The sequence below is a fragment of the Anastrepha obliqua genome, chromosome 1 (genome assembly GCF_027943255.1).
Source record: "Anastrepha obliqua isolate idAnaObli1 chromosome 1, idAnaObli1_1.0, whole genome shotgun sequence".
NCBI classification, from domain to species: Eukaryota; Metazoa; Arthropoda; class Insecta; order Diptera; family Tephritidae; genus Anastrepha; species Anastrepha obliqua.
In genome coordinates this window covers 72,702,748-72,723,689 of record NC_072892.1, presented here as the reverse complement: position 1 = coordinate 72,723,689, position 20,942 = coordinate 72,702,748, and the positions used below count along the sequence as shown (strand labels likewise).

Genomic DNA, 20,942 nt, shown 5'->3' with positions numbered 1-20,942 from the left:
AGCAGATAGCGAGAGAATGCACGCTTTCTGGGTCTACCGCTATATGAGTTAGACAATGAGTAAACTGCTGCTACAACAGAACTCGCCAGATTTAAAAATTACGATAGTTGTTAAGCGCATGTTTTGGGTGCCTCTCTGCCTAGCGCGAATTCCATGTCCCATACGTTTTTAAATAAATAAATAGTATTTACAGTAATGAATCCAACGTGAAATAGCAATTTCTGCGTTTACAAACAAAAACCAGTTCTTTTATATATTAAAAAAAAAATAGAATTTTCTTCAAAAGTGCAGCTTAAGGTGCCAAAACGTCACGCTGAAGCCTGTCCGCAGAAACACTCATAAAATAAAAACCAATATTTTAGTGAAGTATGATAATCAGTAGGTATAACTGTTATTGACATTTTGGTATTGTGCAACGTAGTAGAATTGAGAAATATAAAACACTTATTAAAAAAAAACAATTTAATGCTTATTAAAAAAAAACATTTTAATGATATTTCTTGTCCCCAGTTTTTTGCGTCACCGTGAAGCCTATCAATAAAATTGGATTATTTATATAAAAATCAAATGTCAAATTAGTTTTACTCTAGTAAAGGCAACATTTAACTTTGCTAACTTGATCCACTAAGGCAGAAATTAATCTCATGATTGAATTTTTGGGTTTTTCTACCTTGGAAGTAACAAACTTGTATTGGGAATAACAGAATCGTCACGGTGAAGCCTCCATATATTTTGCAATAAAATTAATAATTACTTATAATTATTCTTAAATAATGTGTAGTACTATTAGTCTAGTGAATAAATTGACTTCAACATAAAAAATTGAAAATCGCCGACAATTTGTTTAAAAAATCAGTATTACATGTGCGTCGCGGTGTTGCCTTTTCGTATTAAACCGTGTGCTTTATTCAAATAGTTACACGCGCAAGTTTAGTGAATTTGTGAAAACAAATAAAGACAAAAAAGTTATTAAAGCAATCAAAGCTAAGGTAAGTTTCTAATAAATTAGAGAGAGAGAGAAAGAGCGAGAGAGGAAGAGAAGGAGACAGGAATAATTTCAAAAGAAATACAACAGTATAAAATTTGTGTAACCAAAATTCGATTTTATTAACTGTATATGCATTATGCTATCATCTGTTGGTGATTCAATTGGTAATACTGATATAATTGGTTTATGATAGCTGAAATATGAAATATATGTACGTGATTCAATATTTTCTAGATAACGTGTGAAAATTGCATCTAGTGTAGTTCCGGATTTTGTTGTTGATTCTTTAGGGTTATTGTTTATCTGCAAACCGAATGTTTCTCGAAGAAATTGAATCAACGGCAACGAATCATTGGATCCGAAATTTACGTTGAAATCTCCCCCGAGAATCAATGGAATTTTGTCTTCGCCTCTTCCAAGTGAATTTGCACCTGCGTGGCTGTAAACCAGTAGTGAGCGGTGAACGAAATATATTATGTCATCAAGATTTTGGTTCGGTGAGTTATAGATGGCTGCTATGACAATAGTTTTTCCATTCAGCGTTTGACATTCTGCAATGAAAACAACGCCAACTGGTGTGACTGTTGATGAATATGACCGAGACTGCCTTGCAGTCATTTCCATGTTTGGTGTGACGATATTTACGCTATCATCTTGATTGTGGTAGATTTCCACACCGCCAGCCCTAACATTTAGTCGTTTATATTTGATGACACAATTGAAATTTGGTATACTTATATCCTCGTTATCGTTTAACCAAGTTTCGGACAAAAGTACTATACTCGATTTGCGGATGACAGAGTCTGTTAAATCTGCGGAATGTGCTGGTAGGCTCTGACAATTAAGAGTATATACAGATAGCCCTCTTCTCTGAGTCATGAAATCGATTATTTGTTTATCCACAGCTTCCAGTCTATTTAACGATAGTCTCCGGAATTCATCTTGTAAATGAGACATACTGACTGATTCTCGTCAACCATGGCAGAATCTAAAATCATTTACGTTCGTTATAATCCACAAGCCACAACTTCAGAATACGTGCTTCCCTGAGACTTGTGAATGGTCGTCGCACAAGCACAAACTAATGGTAAATGTGATCGTTTAGCGTTAATCGTTTTGTTGTTGTTAAGCGGGACTGTCGCGTAACCTTATGATGTATAGCTCTCCTTCTCCTTCTCTCTACGTTGTATCTTTTTTTCTCTCTCGCGTAACGAAATCTCTAAACGTTACATTTTTTCCAATTCACTCTCCATTCTCGCACAAATATCAGACCGCCGCTAAAGAAGTTTCACTTCAAAAAAAAATTATAAACATTTTGTCCGACCCACTAATAATAATATGAACTGAATTCTGCGCTACGCGGACAATCACCCATATAAGCCGAGGTGCATATGAAGTGTTGGAAATAAAGTAAAGCAAGTGTGTTGGTATTAATTTGTGTGTTTTATTCGACAATCTAGTGATCGAACTCAGAGAGTTATGGTAAGAGATTTATTCGAATTTTATCGTAAGAAAATTTGTAACAATATTATTTTTTTAGACTCTGTATGGACTTTCACTACATTCATTAAAAAAATAGTATTTATTGTATTTCATTAATTTTCTTGAGAGTTTTAAATTATTGTGATATTTTTTCGAAAACATTTACACACCACTGTATGCAGGTAGATATTATATTCCATTGTTTGCTAATAAAGATTTTATTTATTCATTTATATGTGTACATGTGAAATGACCTGTTTTTAAGTCTAGTCATATACAAAACTTATGTTTCAGAACAATTTTAGGAATTATGGGATGTTAAACTGTTCAAATTTCAACAGTTTAACATCTTAATTAAGGTATTTCTGAGTACACACTACAGTTACACAACTATACGCAATCTCCACTCTTCATGTGCGAGGTACGATAGTCATTACCTGTGAGGGTCACGGCAATAATAGAAATTGCTTTAGTGGGGCTACTACAGCATATTCGGTTTTAGCGCCCATTAAAGCCTTTCAGCATATTTCCTTTAGGAGGTGTGGCTGTAAACGGGCAGCAAAATTGTAGACGCTATATAAATTTGCACACACAAACTCAATCCCACAGAGTGGCATTGTGAGTCATATTTTGGACCTTTCACGTAAACACCTTTTCAAGTTAAAGTAAATAGTATGCGGCGCATGAGACCTACTTTGCTATAACTGCTATGGTAAGTAGAAAGAACTACTATTTGAATGATGATGATTGAAGTTCTCGGTAATGCTGGCATCATCGCCACACCAAGTCTTGTTTTAGACTGCGCACGGTATAAAAACTAACAGACCATGCGACGTGTGCAGTACCCGCAATGTAAAGGAGCGCAAATTTGATTTCTGATTTCTGGATTTCTGGAAACTGGGCGCCCGCCGTAGCCGAATGGGTTGGTGCGTGATTACCATTCGGAATTCACAGAGAGAATGTTGGTTCGAATCTCGGTGAAACCAAAATTAATAAAAACATTTTTCTAATAGCGGTCGCCCCTCGGCAGCCAATGGCAAACCTCCGAGTGTATTTCTGTCATGAAAAAGCTCCTCATAAAAAAAATACCTGCCGTTCGGAGTCGGCTTGAAACTGTAGGTCCCTCCATTTGTGGAACAACATCAAGACGCACACCACAAATAGGAGGAGGAGCTCGGCTAAACACCCAGAAAGGGTGTACGCGCCAATTATATATATATATATAACTGCATCGGGTCACACTAAGTATACTGAAACTTAAAAGTGAAAAGTCAAAGTAGGGAGCCAAAAAAATGTGTGCCGTTTCTGAACTCTGTACAGCTTAGCGCGTTTACCAATTACGGTTCCATCAGGTATTATTAGCTCGAAATAAATGCTGTTGATTCCAGCAAGTCGCATGTCCACATTTATTAATTTTTTATAAGTCCCTAACTTGCGGTGACTTCTCTGACACTCGGATTTAGTACACCTATTTTACAGTTCGTAATACAAATTATATTGGGAATATTATTGAACAGAAACTTATTTTTCCTTAAAGGATTACAGCTAACATGGCTTCCGTCACCAATTGTCAGTTTCTTAAGAATTTTGTACACCTGCTTTCATTGCTGGGCTGTCAGTTTCGGGTTAACTATAAAGCCAAAGAGGCAGTTGCCTCAGAGTATCACACACGTAAAAAAATGACTTTTTGATGGTCTAAAAGTGTGGTTTCTAAAAGCCATAACTCCTGTGTCAGATGTGCATGTGTGCGTTTTCTTTACGACAGTAATAACTTTTATTTATAAAAAAAAAAACAATTGTTTCTTCATACAAACTTAGCCTCTAATTTTAATTAATCTATTTTCAATCTCTTAAACTACTCTATTTATCTACGGCTCTTAAGCAAAAAAGCTCTTCTATTGCTTCATTCATACCTAAAAGCAAAAACAAAATTTTTAAGTGAATCAGTACAAATGAATTCACTTTTTGATCAGTTATTGAGATCCAAAATGTGTACTTTATGTATTTTAATGTTGAAAACGAAGGGCATACTACTGTGGGCAAAAAGTAAGGTGAATTTATTTGTCAAACTTCGCGGGATTAAAATTTCGGTCTAGTTATTTTTTTCATGAGTTGACAGCACTGTTAATAACATCTGGGCCAACTTTCATGTGAATGTCATTATCAGTAATATATTTACGCTTGTGTTTACCAAACGACCAAGAGTGCATTTTTCGATTTTTACAATGTCTGATTTGATTGAGCAGAGAAGTGCCATCAAATTTTGTTTGCGGAATGAAATTTCGCCTGCGGAAACGTTTAGCATGTTGCAGAAGGCATTTGGTGACTCGACCATGTCGCAGAAAAATATTTATAAGTGGTACAGACTTCAAAGAGGGTCGAGAACGTGTTGATGACTTGGAGCGCTCGTCAATAAAGTGAAGGAGTTAGTGCTCAAAAATCGTCGGTTGACTGTTAAAGACCTTGCTGATATGATCGGAATATCAGAAGGATCTGTGAAAACCATTTTAAAAGACCATTTGGGCCTACGAAAAGTCAAGTCTCGTTTGGTACCGAAAACTCTCAATTTCTTGGAAAAAAGTCGTCGCGTTGATGTGTGTGAAACAATGCTTTCAGACTATCAGGACAAGCTCAAATGCATCATTACGGGAGATGAGACTTGGACTTATGCTTACGACCCTGAAACAACTGACCAATCAAACGAATATTGTGCTAAAGGCGAGGCCAGACCGAAAAGACCACGTCAAAGTCGTTCAAAAATGAAGGTCATGATGACAGTTTTTTTCGATTTTCGTGGTGTGGTGCACTGTGAATTCCTTCCACCTGGCCAAATTGTTAATAAGGAATATTATTTGAGCGTTATGCGTCGTTTACGTGAAGCAATTCGTCTAAAAAGACCAGAATTATGGGCCAACAACTCTTGGTTTTCGCATCACGATAATGCACCGTCTCACACTGCACTCGTTCTTCGTGACCATTTCGCCAAAAATTCCACGCATATCGTTCCGCAACCACCGTATTCACCTGATTTGGCTCCGTGTGACTTCTGGCTATCGAGTCGATTGAGGAGATAAAAGCTGAATCGAAGAAGGTGCTATACCGGAAATGGACTATTTGGCATGTTTCGGGGATTGGAAAACTCGTTGGCATAAGTGTACCTATTTCATAGAGAGGGGATTATTTTGAAGGGGATGAAATTGATTTACAAGAATAAATAAAGATTTTTCATTTTACAACTAAATTCACCTTACTTTTTGCCCACAGAGTATTAGTAAAAAACAACGTTGCAAAAATGCTTAGGCTTAACTCAGTATTCGAGAAAATCGTTTACAATTGGTTTTGAGCATAAACATTTCCCATACATGTACGGGGAATGCTGCAGGAGTGACAGTCTTGGTGGGATATAAATCCGGGTCTTTCGTGTAACGTTTAACCGACTGTTTTGGGAATGGTTTGCAATTGATTTTTATAGATTCTTGAATAAATTGAGGCGTGAAAAACATTAGCATGATGAATCAAAAACTGGCCGGAAAATTGTGTCCATATTATTTAGCATGACTGCCGATCGAGTTCAAGGGATTCTCTTCGGCATCTGTTTTTAAATAAGCAGTTTCTGCATCATCAAAAAGGTCGCCAAATCGAGTTTGAAATTCTTCACAGTGCTGTACAATGCTTTGAAACCTCTGTAGAAAAAGGGATTTATTGAATGACTAAAACAGTTCAAAAAAGTCAAAATTTTCCTGTGAAAATCTTCCTTAGGACATCAAGAAACATTAACTCGGCTTTGCAATGTATGCAGATTCCTCGAAGACTTTTCAATAATTCAATTTTAATTTCCAAACTGTTTAGTTTTGATTTTCACTCTATATCCTTAAAATGGATAAAGTCGTACCTCTCCCGCTTAAATGCGTGGGTATTATTTAGAGTCCTTTGCTTTTCATAATTTTTGTTAATGAAACTGAATGTTTTTGCTTGTCTGCATTTATTTTCTATGCAGACGATTTGAAAATTTATCAAACGAATGCTAGAAATCCAGTTTCATAAATTCACACGCATATTCAGAATATAAACCTATTCCGAATACGTCGACCACAGCATGACCTAGCGGACTCAAACCAATTCATAAACCTTCCCAGGTATGAACACACAACTCAGCAAAACTGGATTTATTGTATAGAAATGCTTGAAACTATAACTAAAATCTTAACATTTCGATATAAGCAGATATTTCGCTGATAGTTCAGCTGGTGTCAAAAGATTTGGCACTCATAGCCGGACTTTAAAATAGAACATCAAGAATTTTTAGTCATCAACTTCAAAGTCATCAACTTGATTTAGAAAGCGATTGAACTTTCTGCCAAACCATATTCCAGCATTTGTCGCTTTAAATACTTCAAGAGAGTTTTGCATAATGACCCACAGAATTTTGTACTGAACGAAATATTAAATTTAAAAAAAGGATTTGCAATGCCCTTTTAATGCTTTACTGTCAGCTATCACAGTAGGCTATCGCTCTCCATAGTCCGTATGAATGTAGTTTACTATGGATTTTTCAATGATTGCTCTTTTCGTTTTCCTTCCACTTTTCGAGTACTCACCTTTTTCCTGCAACTGTTGCCGCTTAACATCGCCTTTAAGTACCTCCGCTGTGTGAACCAATTCATTGAGTTGTGGCTTTTTCATTTTCAATTCACGTAAAACTTTCTGCAAAAAAAAGGTACAAAATATGAAAAGCGTTTAAAATATAATATAGTTCCATTAATGTGTATGTATGTATGCTTATGCACATAAGTATATGGATGTACATTTGTGCTGCCATTATAATGTAAAACTCATAAAATCAAATTGTACTGAAACTAGGCAAAATACTCGTATGAGTAGCAGTCAGAAAGTACGATATCAGCACTCCAGGCCACACATGCAATATTTTATTGTCACTGGTTTTTTGCGCAGAAAAGTAGTACAATTCCTGCGTATTTAACATGCATGCACATCCATATGTACAGGGTGGGCCATGTAAAATTTGCTTTTTGAATCGGCTATAAAAAACAAACTAATCAATACTTTTTCAAACTTTTTTTTTATTTTGAAGATTGAACATTGTCATTTATGAATGAAAAATAACATCGTTCAAATGACTGCGACGACTTGCTTTACAGTAGGCCATTCGATCAACCCAATTTTAAAGCACATTTTCGATTGTTTGGGCTCCAATTTCATGAATGGTAACTTCGATTTCGTGTTTTAAAGCATCAATCGTCTCTGGATGGTTCGCATAGCATTTGTCCTTAACGGCTTCCCACAAAAAATAGGCCAACGGGCTTAAATCACAGCTCCGAGGCGGCCAATTGATATCGAAATTTCGACTGATTATTCGGTTTTCAAAAACGGTAGCCAAAAGTTCGAATGTAACTTTGGCAGTGTGACAAGTTGCACCGTCCTGTTGAAACTAAATGTCGTCCATGTCATCCTCTTCAATTTTTGGAAACAACTCGTTGAGCATGTCACGGTAACGCTCGCCATTCACTGTAACCGCGGCTCCTCGCTCATTTTCGAAAAAAAATGGCCCGATGATGCCGCCAGACCAAAAACCGCACCAAACAGTGACTCGTTGTGGATGCATTTGCTTCTCTACAGTAACGTGTGGATTTTCTGAGCCCCAAATCCGACAATTTTGCTTATTGACGTAGCCACCGATGTGAAAATCAGAAAAGAAGAAGAAGACTCACCACTTTGGAAATAGGTTTTCAATATTTCCTAATTTTGTTCACGCTATACGCCCCATTTCGTAAATGTCAAACCTTTAAGTAAATTGTGAACATATTTGTCATGTCATTTGTGTTACCATTCTCAAAAAAATAGGTGGTTCAAAAAGCAAACGCTATATGGCCCACCCTGTACGTCCAATATAAGAAAGTCCTCCTACAGTGACCGATTTCGATTTTTAGTGCTGCACTGTGTTTCAAATGTACAGCCATGGACAGATAAATAGCACAACGTGAACCTTATATGTTAAGTTAAGTTAAGTTTTTAGTACGTACTCTGCTTTGCTCAAATAAGCAGAAAAACCACTCCTCTCAAAAAGACATATCAAACACCGGTTTGCCTTTGCAAAAACCCACAAAGACAAATCTATTCAGTTTTTGAAAAACGTACTTTGGACCGACGAAACCAAAATAAATAGGATGGAAGCAGTTGGGAAAACTATTGTTCGTCGTCCAAAAAATCAAGCGCTAGGTAAATCCTAGATTCACAAAAGAGACGATTAAACACGTCGGCGGAAGCATCATGGTTTGGGGAGCTTTCTCCCGGCATGGTGTTCAGCCGATTGTTGGCATGGTTGGTAAAATGGATAGATTCCAGTACCTGGATATACTCCAGAATAAAATTTAGCAATTTGTGTTTGAGTTTATGCCATTACATTGGACATTTATGCAGGACAATGATCCAAAGCATACTGCACAGACAGTGAAGCAATGGCTCAGAAGATAAAAAATGAATGTACTGGATTACCCGGCGCAGAGCCCTGATCTCAATCCAATAGAAAATTTGTGGGATGACGTTAAGGTCAAAATCGCTAAAATTTTTTTTAAAAATTTTGAAGATTTGTGGGCCGCAGTTGAGGAGGCTTAGTACTCGATTACAAATGAAAGAAGCCACAAGCTTGTAGAAAGCATGGAGCGACAGTTTGTAGAAGTAATCAAAAAAGGTGGATATAGCACAAAATATATACTAATCTGGTAAAACAATATTATTACTTAACCAACTGATTTGTTTACTATTTTTGATTTTATTTGGAATTTTTTAGGATGCGCTATTTATGTGTACAGAATAGTTCATGAGTTATCAACGTTCTCGTAAATTAAATCGGAACTGAAATTTTTTTTGGACCATTTTTTTGTTTTAAAGTGGAAGTAAATGAGATTTTTATTTTTTATGTTGCTTTTTTCAAAATAAAAAATAATTATTTAAAAACATATTCCACTCTTTGCTCTCAAAGTCTAAATGTGTTATTTATATGACCACGGCTGTATGTGTTTGCATGCCAAGCGCTCTCCCGCAGTGAAAAGCCTTGCTTTCGAGGTCCTGAAGAGATATTTTGATGGAAAAAGTCACACTAGTTCGAGGCTGATTACAACTGTACTTGCAAAAGCAGAAGTGTATGAAGGCCAATTTTCATCAAAATTTTTATCTTTTTACTTAGCATTTTAAGAAACATTTTGGGTATTCAGTTTTATGGATCATTGAATTTTGCTATAATAAAGTGTAAGTTTCAAGTAAGTCAGAAATCACTATAATTTTTGAGAATTTTTGGTAGTAGTAGGAGAAAATGCCAAAATTTCTCCATTTAACGCCTACTCCACTTTTTTTTTTAACTGTCAACACCGGCAGCAGAAAAAATTGTCAAAAAAACTTGAACCTTATTGTACCGAAATTTAAAGATCTATAAAACTGCACATCCGAAATTTTTCGAAAAATCCTGAGTAAAAAGTTTGAAATGTTGATGAAAATTTACCGAATTTTTACAAATGTTTTACAAATTCAAAACGTCGCTTTATATGTTTTTTGTCGTAGTATGAACTATATATATATATATATAATATATATAATAGGACTATGAATAAGTTCGTGCGGTTTTACAACAGATGGCGTAACTTGATTATTATTCCATCGATCCACATTTCCGAACATTCATTGGAGAGCTACTGTCGTAAGGCACAAACGTCAGTATAAGTTTTTTATTTGAAGCGTAAACAACAATATTTTTACCACACTTGAAAATGTCGAATTTCGTGCCAAATAATGTGTTTTTGCGGGGAATTTCTTAATATGAAGAAAAAAGCAGCCGAAAGTCATCGTATCTTGGTGGAAGTTTATGGTGAGCATGCTCTAGCTGAGCGAACGTGCCAGAAGTGGTTTGCACGCTTTAAAAGTGGTGATTTTGGCTTGGAAGACGAAGAACGCGAGGGTGCGCCGCCAAAGTTCATGGATACCGAATTGGAGGAATTGCTCGATCAAGATCCGGCTCAAACGCAAGAAGAGGTTGCAAAAACTTTGGGAGTTGATCAATCAACCATTTCCAAACGTTTAAAAGCCATGGGAATGATCCGAAAGGTAGGCCATTGGGTGCCGTATGAATTGAAGCCAAGAGACGTTGAACGCCGTTTTATGGCATGCGAACAACTGCTTCAACGGCACAAAAGAAAGGGTTTTTTGCATCGAATTGTGACTGGCGATGAAAAGTGGGTCCATTACGACAATCCAAAACGTCGGGCAACGTATGGATACCCTGGCCATGCTTCAACATCGACGTCGGCGCAGAATATTCATGGCCTGAAGGTTATGCTGTGTATCTGGTGGGACCAGCTGGGTGTTGTGTATTATGAGCTACTGAAACCGAATGAAACGATTACGGGGGATGTCTACCGACGACAATTGATGCGTTTGAGCCGAGCACTGCGAGAAAAACGGCCGCAATACGCCGATAGACACGACAAAGTTATTTTGCAACATGACAATGCTCGGCCACATGTTGCACAAGTGGTCAAAACATACTTAGAAACGCTCAAATGGGATGTCCTACCCCACCCGCCGTATAGTCCAGACCTTGCGCCATCCGATTACTATCTCTTCCGATCGATGCAACATGGCCTGGCTGACCAGCACTTCCGTAATTACGATGAAGTCAAAAAATGGATCGATTCGTGGATTGCGGCAAAACCGACCGAATTTTTCACAAAGGGAATCCGTGAATTGCCAGAAAGATGGGAAAAAGTAGTAGCAAGCGATGGACAATACTATGAATATTAAATTTGTAACCATTTTACGTCAATAAAGTTTCAAATTTCGAAAAAAAACCGCACGAACTTATTCATAGTCATAAATGGCGCGTAGGTGGGTGTTTAGCCGAGCTCCTCCTCCTATTTGTGGAGTGCGTTTTGATGTTGTTCTACAAACGGAGGGACCAACAGTTTCAAGCCGACTGCGAATGGCAGATATTTTTTTTTATGAGGAGCTTTTTCATGGCAGAAATACACTTGGAGGTTTGCCATTGCCTGCCGAGGGGCGACGGCTATTAGAAAAATGTTTTTCTTAATTGAACTATATTTAAAAAAAAAAAAAAATAATTGAAATTACAAAATAAATAACCAAGTAGTCAAAACTTATCAATATGTGGTGTATCATTTTGACACTGGCTGTATGTTTGTTTGGTCTCACTCACCTCTTGCTTCTCTATGGCCATGCGCACCGCATCCACATCGTCGACGGCCACACTTTGTATTTTTATCATATTTTGCTCCCACGTCAGCCAATCTGATATTTGAAGTACAGATTTATCAAAACTACCGGCCAGTGCGCCGTTGCCGCTTGGTTCGTTGTTATAATCTGGAAAGAAAAAAATAAGTCAAATTAAATTGATAACGTTTTTCTATAGAAGTTTTGCAAAAATTTTTTTCAATTAAATTTATGCATTCCTTTATCCTGTAGGCGAATGCAAAAAACATTGGGTTAGAGTTTTTCTATGCCCTGGAGGATTGTCCGATAGGCGTCGTAGCCATATGAATAACATTGAAGTTTTGGGCTCAACCCAAAAGAAGAAAGGGAGGAATAGTGGCCTGATTAAGGTCAGTATCCTTTACACATCTATTATTACCATCTCATGGTTTTAGGCCTCGGGATTAGTCCATACTGTTTTTGGCACACACCGAGTCAGCTATTCGTTCCATAAGTCAATTGAAAATTGTGCATATTCAGATAAACCTACGGCGCCTGGAGTAGCTAACTATCATTTCTGAATAAAAATATATGAACTGAGTGGTGTCATAGAGCGCAAATCTTTCAAGGAGTTGTCATAAGCAAAAATCTCCGACTGATACTGGTACTGCCTTTGGATGAGCCTTTTGAGTACTACAAATCAGCATATTGAGCGTCAGCGAATAGGGTACTACATTATCGAGAGTACTTACAGCAGAGGAAAATATTAAGCGAAATTCGCTCAAAAGCGGTTAATTAGAGGTTCTGGCAATCCGATTGGAGTAGGGATACATTCCTTAAACTAAAGCCTTTTGGGTTCAATGAGCTGAGTAGGATTAGCGTCGGAAATTTTTGGTTAGTTCAGCAGAACTTGTTAGCTGGACTCATTTATCTTCCTTTCACTTTTTCGTTTTATTTTGTCATTATCTTCCTTCTTCTGCTCTTGCTTTTTCTTTTCGAGGTAGCCTTTTTTCCCTTTTCCCTTTTCCTTTCTCTTTCCATTTTCTTTTTACTTTCCCCTACTTTACTTATTGCAATTTGCAATCGAAATCGCTAATTTCGTAGTGTCGAAAAAAATTGGATTTGACAGAATTTGCGCTTCCTCATTCATCAAATAAATTCAATACAAATTGGCTCAATTGGCACTTACCAAGTCAAACCTGCTCTAATTAATAATAATTTAAGGAATTTGCGAACAACTGCAAGTATGTCAGTTCACTTTACCCAGTAATTATACAAATTTCTAAGCCAACAGAGATTGGCTAAAATCTACTGCTCACTCTTAACAACAACAAAAAAACGAAAATAATGAGCGTTCGAGTTTTGGAGCTATTCGATGAATTTGGGTCAAACGGACTGATATCAAATTGTCATTAAAAGACTAATGAGAATGAGAATGAAGGAAAATGATGAATAGGAGAAGAGAAGAGAGAAGTTAATGACAAGAGAGCTGTGCTTAGGGAAGGAAATTATTTAACCCTGCATAACTAATGATATTTTTTATACGTTATGACCGATGTATCATACTAAAAGTACTAAACTGCTTGATTATAAAAATATTATTATTTAACCATGCATCTAAATAAAAACTACCTAAACATTTTGTAATTGCTTCTAGTTTTAATTATATATTGTAAGAAGTAAATATAAGAAATAAGAAACAATAGCAGCGAGCAAGGCAGAGAGCAATGGTCGAAAGTAGTAACATTCTCCAGGCAGGGTTAAGGCAAGGAGGGGATGATAACTCGTAGCTGCCCACTTCAATAATTATGCCAGCGCAGAGAAGTTAACAAACTAATTAAAAAATGTGTTTAAGGTAAGAAAATGTAAAAATTAAACTTTAAATACTACATACTTACAGAAGATGAGAGAATAAATTATAATACGTGAAAAAGATACGCTTATCAATGCGCTAAAGGGTTATCTACAAGACTTCTTCCCTCAGATACCGGCAACGCACACAGATGCACACCCTATATGCACAAAGGTCACCCGCCAGTGGCACAAGTGTCGATTGCCATTGAATGAGTAACGAATAACTAACCACTTTTGTAACCCAAGGTAATGCTAGGCGAGGCAAGTTCAATTAAGTTTTTACTAGTAACCTCATCTATGTATATAGGAGCATTTTCAACAGCTCAGTTATTTATGCCCCTGAACGCTGTATGTTTCTTCGAACTCCACTTTCAGATTATTTCCAAAGACAAATGTATATTAATCATTGAATCAAATATTATTTTTGCGAAATCCCTTATTTTTGCGCAAAATTCAAACTTTATTTAAGAAGTCTCGGATTGTGTGATGTGGGTGAAATATGCAACGTGTTGTTGCATAATTTGTGGCCATTTTAAAGGTAGATTTATAATGGCTCTCTCATAGAAGCGGAAAACTCTAGTAATCCTAAACAATTTTCACGACCTTCTCTTGATACCAACTTCTTATCACTCAGAAAGTTTCGAAATGAGGGAAAAAAGTGGTAATCGCTTGGTTCCAGTTCTGGATTATATGGTGGATGCATTAAAATTTCCCAACCAAGCTCCCGCAATTTTTGGCGAATCATTACAGACGTGTGTGGCCTTGCTATGCCCTGATGGAATACAAACGACCCAGTTTTTGACAGTAGAGATCTAAATTTATTGTTTAGCCATACGGAAACCACCCTTAAGGTAGTAGTCTGGTAACTTATTTTGAAAATTTCGAATTTCTTTTTTTTACATGTTTTGAAAGTGCGATATATTGGTAATATACTGTACAAATTTTAGACCGAAATTCGAAATATTGACGAAATTATAGCACATACATGAGAGCGGCTCGTACTTGCGCGCGCTAAGCCGCTAAAACTTTAAACGCGTTTTTCTCAAAACAACGTTTTTCCGGATGGCCGTCGTGAAAACAAATTTTCTATCTAACGGATTGAGCTGAATTTAGATATATTTTTCCGCACATCAATAGTTCTGGCGGATAGTAGATTTAATTTATTTCGTCCCTAACTTTCCATTTCTTAGTCCGATTTCCACTTTAAAAAAAGAAATTTTTCTTACGAAGTCCGCCATTTTGTTATTTTTTGTCAAAATCATTTGATCTTACTACCCGCCAAAACGACAAGCACACTGATTAATAAGCAATTTGTTTTTTCTGTTTCAGATGACCACAAGTGTCGAAATCACGGCCAGCCACTGTACCTCTTTTTTTTGCCGCTTGCTGCAGTGTACAAAAATAGTATCAAAACATTAAAAAAAAAAAAAAAATTTTTTTGTACACCTGATACCTTTAATAACATATCAGAAAATCAAACCGATTGAATTTTGCTTTCCCTTCCAAAAAATGTCCCAAACATGGCCTCAAAAAACGTGTAAGTTACCAGACTGCTACCTTAATAAATGATTTCTTTCAAGTCCCACCTTCAAGGGCCGTCCTGGCCCATAGTCCTGGTTTGGCCACCGTTTGAGCTGCTTCATTACGCTTTGATCACAATTTTCCTCGCACAATATTGTCGTATGTGACCCATTTCTCATCCCCAGTCACCATCTTTTTAAGATATGGGTAGAGTTCATCCCGTTGCATAAATTTTAAATTGTTTCACCGACACTTTACGAGATATCGATTGCTACAATCATCTACCAAGAAAATAATGGAATAGTTTTTTCCCCAAACTAGCATATACTATTTTCTGAATGAAAACATCTTACAATACGAACTGGAGGAGAGCTCTCCACTGTCTGAGAATGTCTCATGAAAGTATTTGAAAAAGGCTTGTTTCGACTGCTTTCACTGCGAATAACACTAACCATATTAGCTCAAAAAAGTCTATGTCTCGAAACCAAAGACAAACACTTAATGTCTCCAAAGTACCAACATTTACCATACATAAAATATATAATTGGCGCGTACACCCTTTTTGGGTGTTTGGCCGAGCTCCTCCTCCTATTTGTGGTGTGCGTCTTGATGTTATTCCACAAATAGAGGGACCTACAGTTTCAAGCCGACTCCGAACGGCAGATATTTTTAAGAGGAGCTTTTCCATGGCAGAAATACACTCGGAGGTTTGCCATTGGCTGCCGAGGGCGTCCGCTATAAGAAAAATGTTTTTCTTAATTTTGATGTTTCAACGAGATTCGAACCGATGTTCTCTCTCTGAATTCCGAATGGTAGTCACGCACCAACCCATTCAGCTACGGCGGCCGCCATACACTAGGTAAAACAAGTTTTTTTTCTTTCTATAATATTCATGAAATCAGTCATACTCTTTTTTTTTGCTAATTCTTCACAGAAATATTCTTCTTATTAAGAAGTGTAAATCAAAGTTTCAAACTTTGTTCAAAATTCACAAATTCCAAAAACATAATAATATAATTTTTTTTTTTTAACCTGCATTTTTAGAAATTTTGGCTAAAAATTCATACTTGTTGTTGAGGTCTTTGGCATGTACTTCCATATTTGGTTGACCTTCAGAATCCAGAACCAGAGAAGTACGGAAATTTTTGGCTTACCGAATCCGAATCAGAATAGTGCCAGCTAGCAATGGTTTGCAAGACATTCTGGTTTAAAAGTTCAAAACAAAATTTTTATTTAGATTCGAGGTTATAAAATACCACAGGATTTTTGTAAAGGTCGGAACAGTACAAATTTTCCTTTTCTAAACCTATTTAGATACGTAAAAAATCTTTATTTTTCTTTAAGATATCGAATAGCCGAAATTTAGCTATTCGCAGTATTATTCTTCTCTTTATCTTATGCTACCGAGTTTTCACATATTGACGAGTTTTGCCTAGCACTAAAAATATAATGGACAATACATACCTATATCTCAGGGAAAATACATATTTTCAGATTCACATTAGAAACTTTCGGAAAAGTGTAGTCTGGTCCTCGGTTCGAAATTTGTTTTGGCCTTTGTTGTAATAAAGCAAATAATTTCTCCCATTGCATTTGTTTACTTTCTGCCAGCTGGTTTAGAAAGAAAAATAACAAGACTTTTGAAGTCTAGCAAGAATTTTTTTCCATTTCCCTTGGGTTCAATGACACTAATTGCTTCGTTTTCGTAGTTTTTCTACGATGAATAATCGAATACCTGGTGGTGTGCCCCAACCCAATTCAGTTGTTCAAAACGCCGGGGAGAACGATAATGAGAACTGGAAACTGGGTGCGGGTGGGAATGTTCGTCACAATTATACCTTTATGACCATTTCGCTGTTTTTTTTTTAATTAATTTGACCACTTTTATGTTTCACGAACGCTTTGTGCGCCTTTTTGTTGTTGTCTTTAGTATGACTAACTTTTTTTTTAAGCAGTGAATTTTCACGTTAATTAACCCTTATTTTAGTAGTCATTAGAAGTGAATATTAAGTAGACTTTTCTGTTGTGACAGGACGTTCTAGCTCAACTACATACATAAATACAGCGAAAGCCCTGGGCAATGGTTGCTTGCGTGAGTTGATGACCGCTGAGCTTGTGATTTAATTGGGTGGTATAAGTTGGGTGGTTCCTTATATGTATAAGTAGGAAAAAGGAATGAGAAATATTTGATGAACATCTACAAGTTTGAATAAAAATAATAGAAACAAATCAAAAAAGTTTAAGCTCGGATGGAACAGAATTTTTTATATCAGACGTGTGTTTGCCTACAATTTTTAGAGCATCGTATTAACTTTGAACAGTTTTTTCTCCTAGTACATTCAATAATGGTCTCGAAACTTGCCCCTTTGAACCTTGGCTCTTGCCATTTCGCACTGTCAAGGAAAGACGAAGCTCGTAATGAGTCCAGCACCGCATTAAGGAGGGCGTAAATTAGCTACCACGATTTTGGGTTATTTTGCTTTTGTGGGGACATCAGAATTCGTTTTAGAGGTATGGTTCCTTCGGCAAAGTTTCTTATTTTGATCCCTAGAATATGATTTTCACAGAGCAATGAGCGATTTTTAAATCGACCCGCCCTAATATGTAGGTATCATATGTTGCGGTGCATAACTATCTAACTATGTTGCAGAACATAACAGCTAATCGAAACGTGAGAGTGTATTTTTGTTAAGGAAAAGCTTACCCAAAAGCTATTTCCTACCAGGAGTCGGCATAAGAATATAAGCTTGAGCAACTGAAGGAAAGTATTATTATTAGATTATTAGACACCCTTTGCAGAAGGCATACATCAGTGTATAAGTCTAAGGCACTTAGTCGCATCCATCACTACTTTGGAACCTAACGGACCCTTTCGCACTCACAGCCTCTCTAGGGAGGATTGAGCGGAGTGGAAGGAAAGAAAACCTAATAATCCTGTTCGCGAAAGATTTGTGACGGAGTCTCTTGCAAGAAGTTCCCCATTAAGCGTAAACTTAGATTACCGGATAACTGCAATGTTTCCTAAGGGAAGAAAGCTGTGATGCTTGACTCTTTGCTAATCTGGTAACCATTAAGAAGATCAACATTTACTGCAATATCTAATTAGCAATTAAGACCCTAAGGGATAGATAGACTATTCAGAGCACCTCTGAGGTGGTCTTTCGTGTAAATAGAATGTGGTGGCCCACTTTGCGTGTATTTGTTTTGGTACAGATAGACCACAAAGTCAGCTCGCAACGAGAATATTGGCAAAGTGCTTCTGGCCGGCCATCAGCGGATCTGAGGCAGTCGAGGGACTTGGTAAGGATAACAACTGTTTAGTGTTGATGTTTTAACCCAACACACTCTGGTGAGACTCAATTTACATTAAGGTACGTAGATAGCCGTATGGAGCATGAATAATTGAAGCCGTTTCTGCATTTCCTTCTGAGTTGGCCTTTTTTTCGTAAGGCTGAAATTCAATCATCTATCTCTCATGTTTTGCAAAAGTCTGTAGAGCTATCAGGCTCGGATACTAAGCCATGGTGGAAATTTCTTATTAGCAAACAGTATTTCTCCATAGGCTACGCTTAACCGTTGTCGCTTAAATACGTACTCCCTTTCCACTGGCCTACAGCGAACGAGCAACTAGCCATGTCAAAGACTGTGTGATGGGACACTTGATTGTAATAATACATATGACTAGTTGTAAGTATTGCTTAAATTTCTATTTTTGCACATATCATAACTAGGGCAACACTGGTGTCATTTCAATTCTCTTCCCTTTCTCCTTTCAAGGAATGTATACTTGACTCGCTTTGAAGTGAAGCATTAAAAAGGTTGGGAATTACAAAATCAGAAAAGAAAATCATCATCAAAACAAAGTAACAAAAATGGTTTAAAAGTGATGAAACGCTTAGTATTTGGAAAAAACAACAAGCGAAAGAAGAATAAGAAAGGAAAAATCTCTATTCTTCAATGGAGCAGCTACTGATGCTTAGTATGTACTGCGAAAACAAAACCCAAAGAGAAAACAACAACTGGCGTAGAAAATGTGCCGATAAATTGAAAGTATTGCAGGACAAAAGTTTGTTGTCCCCACAGCAGGCTATCCATTATTTCCTTTTCTTTTTTTCTTTTGGATTTTTGTACTACATTGCTTCAGCCACAATTGTTGTCATTTCGATTGCTGCGTCCATTTCTCGCTAGCAACGAAAATTGCAAAACTGTAGCAACAGCAATTATTCCTGCCAGCAAAGTACCACTTTTATTGAAATTTCATGCACTGCTCGCAACAGCTGGTAGAATGCTGCGAAACGTTTGAGTGGGCATGCATAAGTATGCATGTACGTGTGAGTGTATCGGCAGGACGCGCCACTGCAATAGCTGGGCGCTTCCATGCTGTTGCAGCTATTGTTGTTGTCGCATTCTCGTAGCATGCTACATGATATTGTTGCTGTGACTTACAAATGAAATGAATGCCTCTGGTTTGCTGTTTTTATGGAAGTTTCTATTTTTTTTTTTGTACAATTGTTTGTTGTTGAGGAGTCCGGCACAAGAGAATTCAATATTGCAATTTTAAAAACGGCCAGAGGCATGCGGAATTTACAATAAGTTGAGGAATGTAGTAAATTGAAGGGAAGAGAAATGGATGATAAGAGGGAAGAGAATGGATGTAAGAACCAACTAACAAAATTTAGTACACGCAATACTAAATAATAAAAACTTATAAAAACAAAAAATTAACTCAACAATTTATAAAAACAAAAAACAAAATTATCTCAACAGTTTACAAACACAAAAAAAAAATATCTCATCAATTTATAAAAACAAAAAACAGAGCCAAAATCATTAAAAAACAAATTATTAATATATTATAATATAGAAAAAAATACACTTTTATTGTTACATCTTTCTGTGGCAGTAATAAAAGAAAGTCAGGGCCCTCTTAAATGCAACACTGGTATCTCACTTTGTGCTCACTCTAGATACCTGAAGAAGATTTCCAATGGGTATCAAAATCAGTGTTCAATCTTCCTCGATTTCTTCTTTGAATGAATTTAGTGCTAAGCTTAGAAAAACAAAATATTTTGTTTTTAATTTACTAAATTTTTCTTAATTGAAATTTATTTTAAGATTTTATTTTAACAAATTTCGGGTGCAGTCTGAAGTCAATTGCTGTTTTTATTATAGAGTACGTAAAATTATAAGAACAATTTTTCATTTTTAAAATTTAATGTAGTACTAATTATTTGTTGTGTTGTTTTAGTACTAAATTTTACTTTTTTAATTAAAATTACAATACACAGAAGTTTGAATACCTTTAAAGTTACTTCTCACTATAATTACAAATTACACATAAAGTTCCAAAGCTCAGTCTTAAAAACTTAGGGCAATTATTAGCTTCAAAAATTTAGAACTCAGTCCATTTTTTGTAATTGCAAGTACATTTTAAAAAATTAAGTTTTTGATTTCAAAATATAGGTATATATAATAAGCGCGTACACCCTTTTTGGGTGTTTGGCCGAGCTCCTCCTCCTATTTGTGGAGTGCGTTTTGATGTTGTTCTACAAATGGAGGGACCTACAGCTTCAAGCCGACTCCAAACGGCAGAATTTTTTTTTAGGAGCTTTTTCATGGCAGAAATACACTTCGCAGGTTTGCCATTGCCTTCCGAGGGGCGACCGCTATTAGGAAAAACTATTTGTAAATTTTTTGTTTTTCACCGAGATTCGAACCTACGTTCTCTCTGAAATTCGAATGGTAGTCCCACACTCACCCATTCGGCTACGGCGGCCGTACAAATTTACTAGGCACTAAATAACGTTCTTTAGTCTAGAATTTATATTTTTAATAATAATTTGATAATTTTAATAACAAAAGTTGCTTTTCAAACTGATAC

At 36.5% G+C, this 20,942-nt stretch overlaps 1 protein-coding gene across 1 annotated transcript in view; it reads right to left on the bottom strand.

The window, feature by feature from the left end:
• The window catches only part of LOC129235346 (dystrophin, isoforms A/C/F/G/H-like), a 202,546-nt gene that overhangs the window by 43,705 nt on the left and 137,899 nt on the right, over window positions 1–20,942 (bottom strand). Inside the window, exons 15-16 of the mRNA XM_054869146.1 lie at window positions 11,694–11,857; window positions 7,069–7,174 (exon numbers count right to left, since the gene is read on the bottom strand). Of these exons, the coding sequence (XP_054725121.1) occupies window positions 7,069–7,174; window positions 11,694–11,857 (270 nt within the window). The remainder of the gene's footprint in view (window positions 1–7,068; window positions 7,175–11,693; window positions 11,858–20,942) is intronic.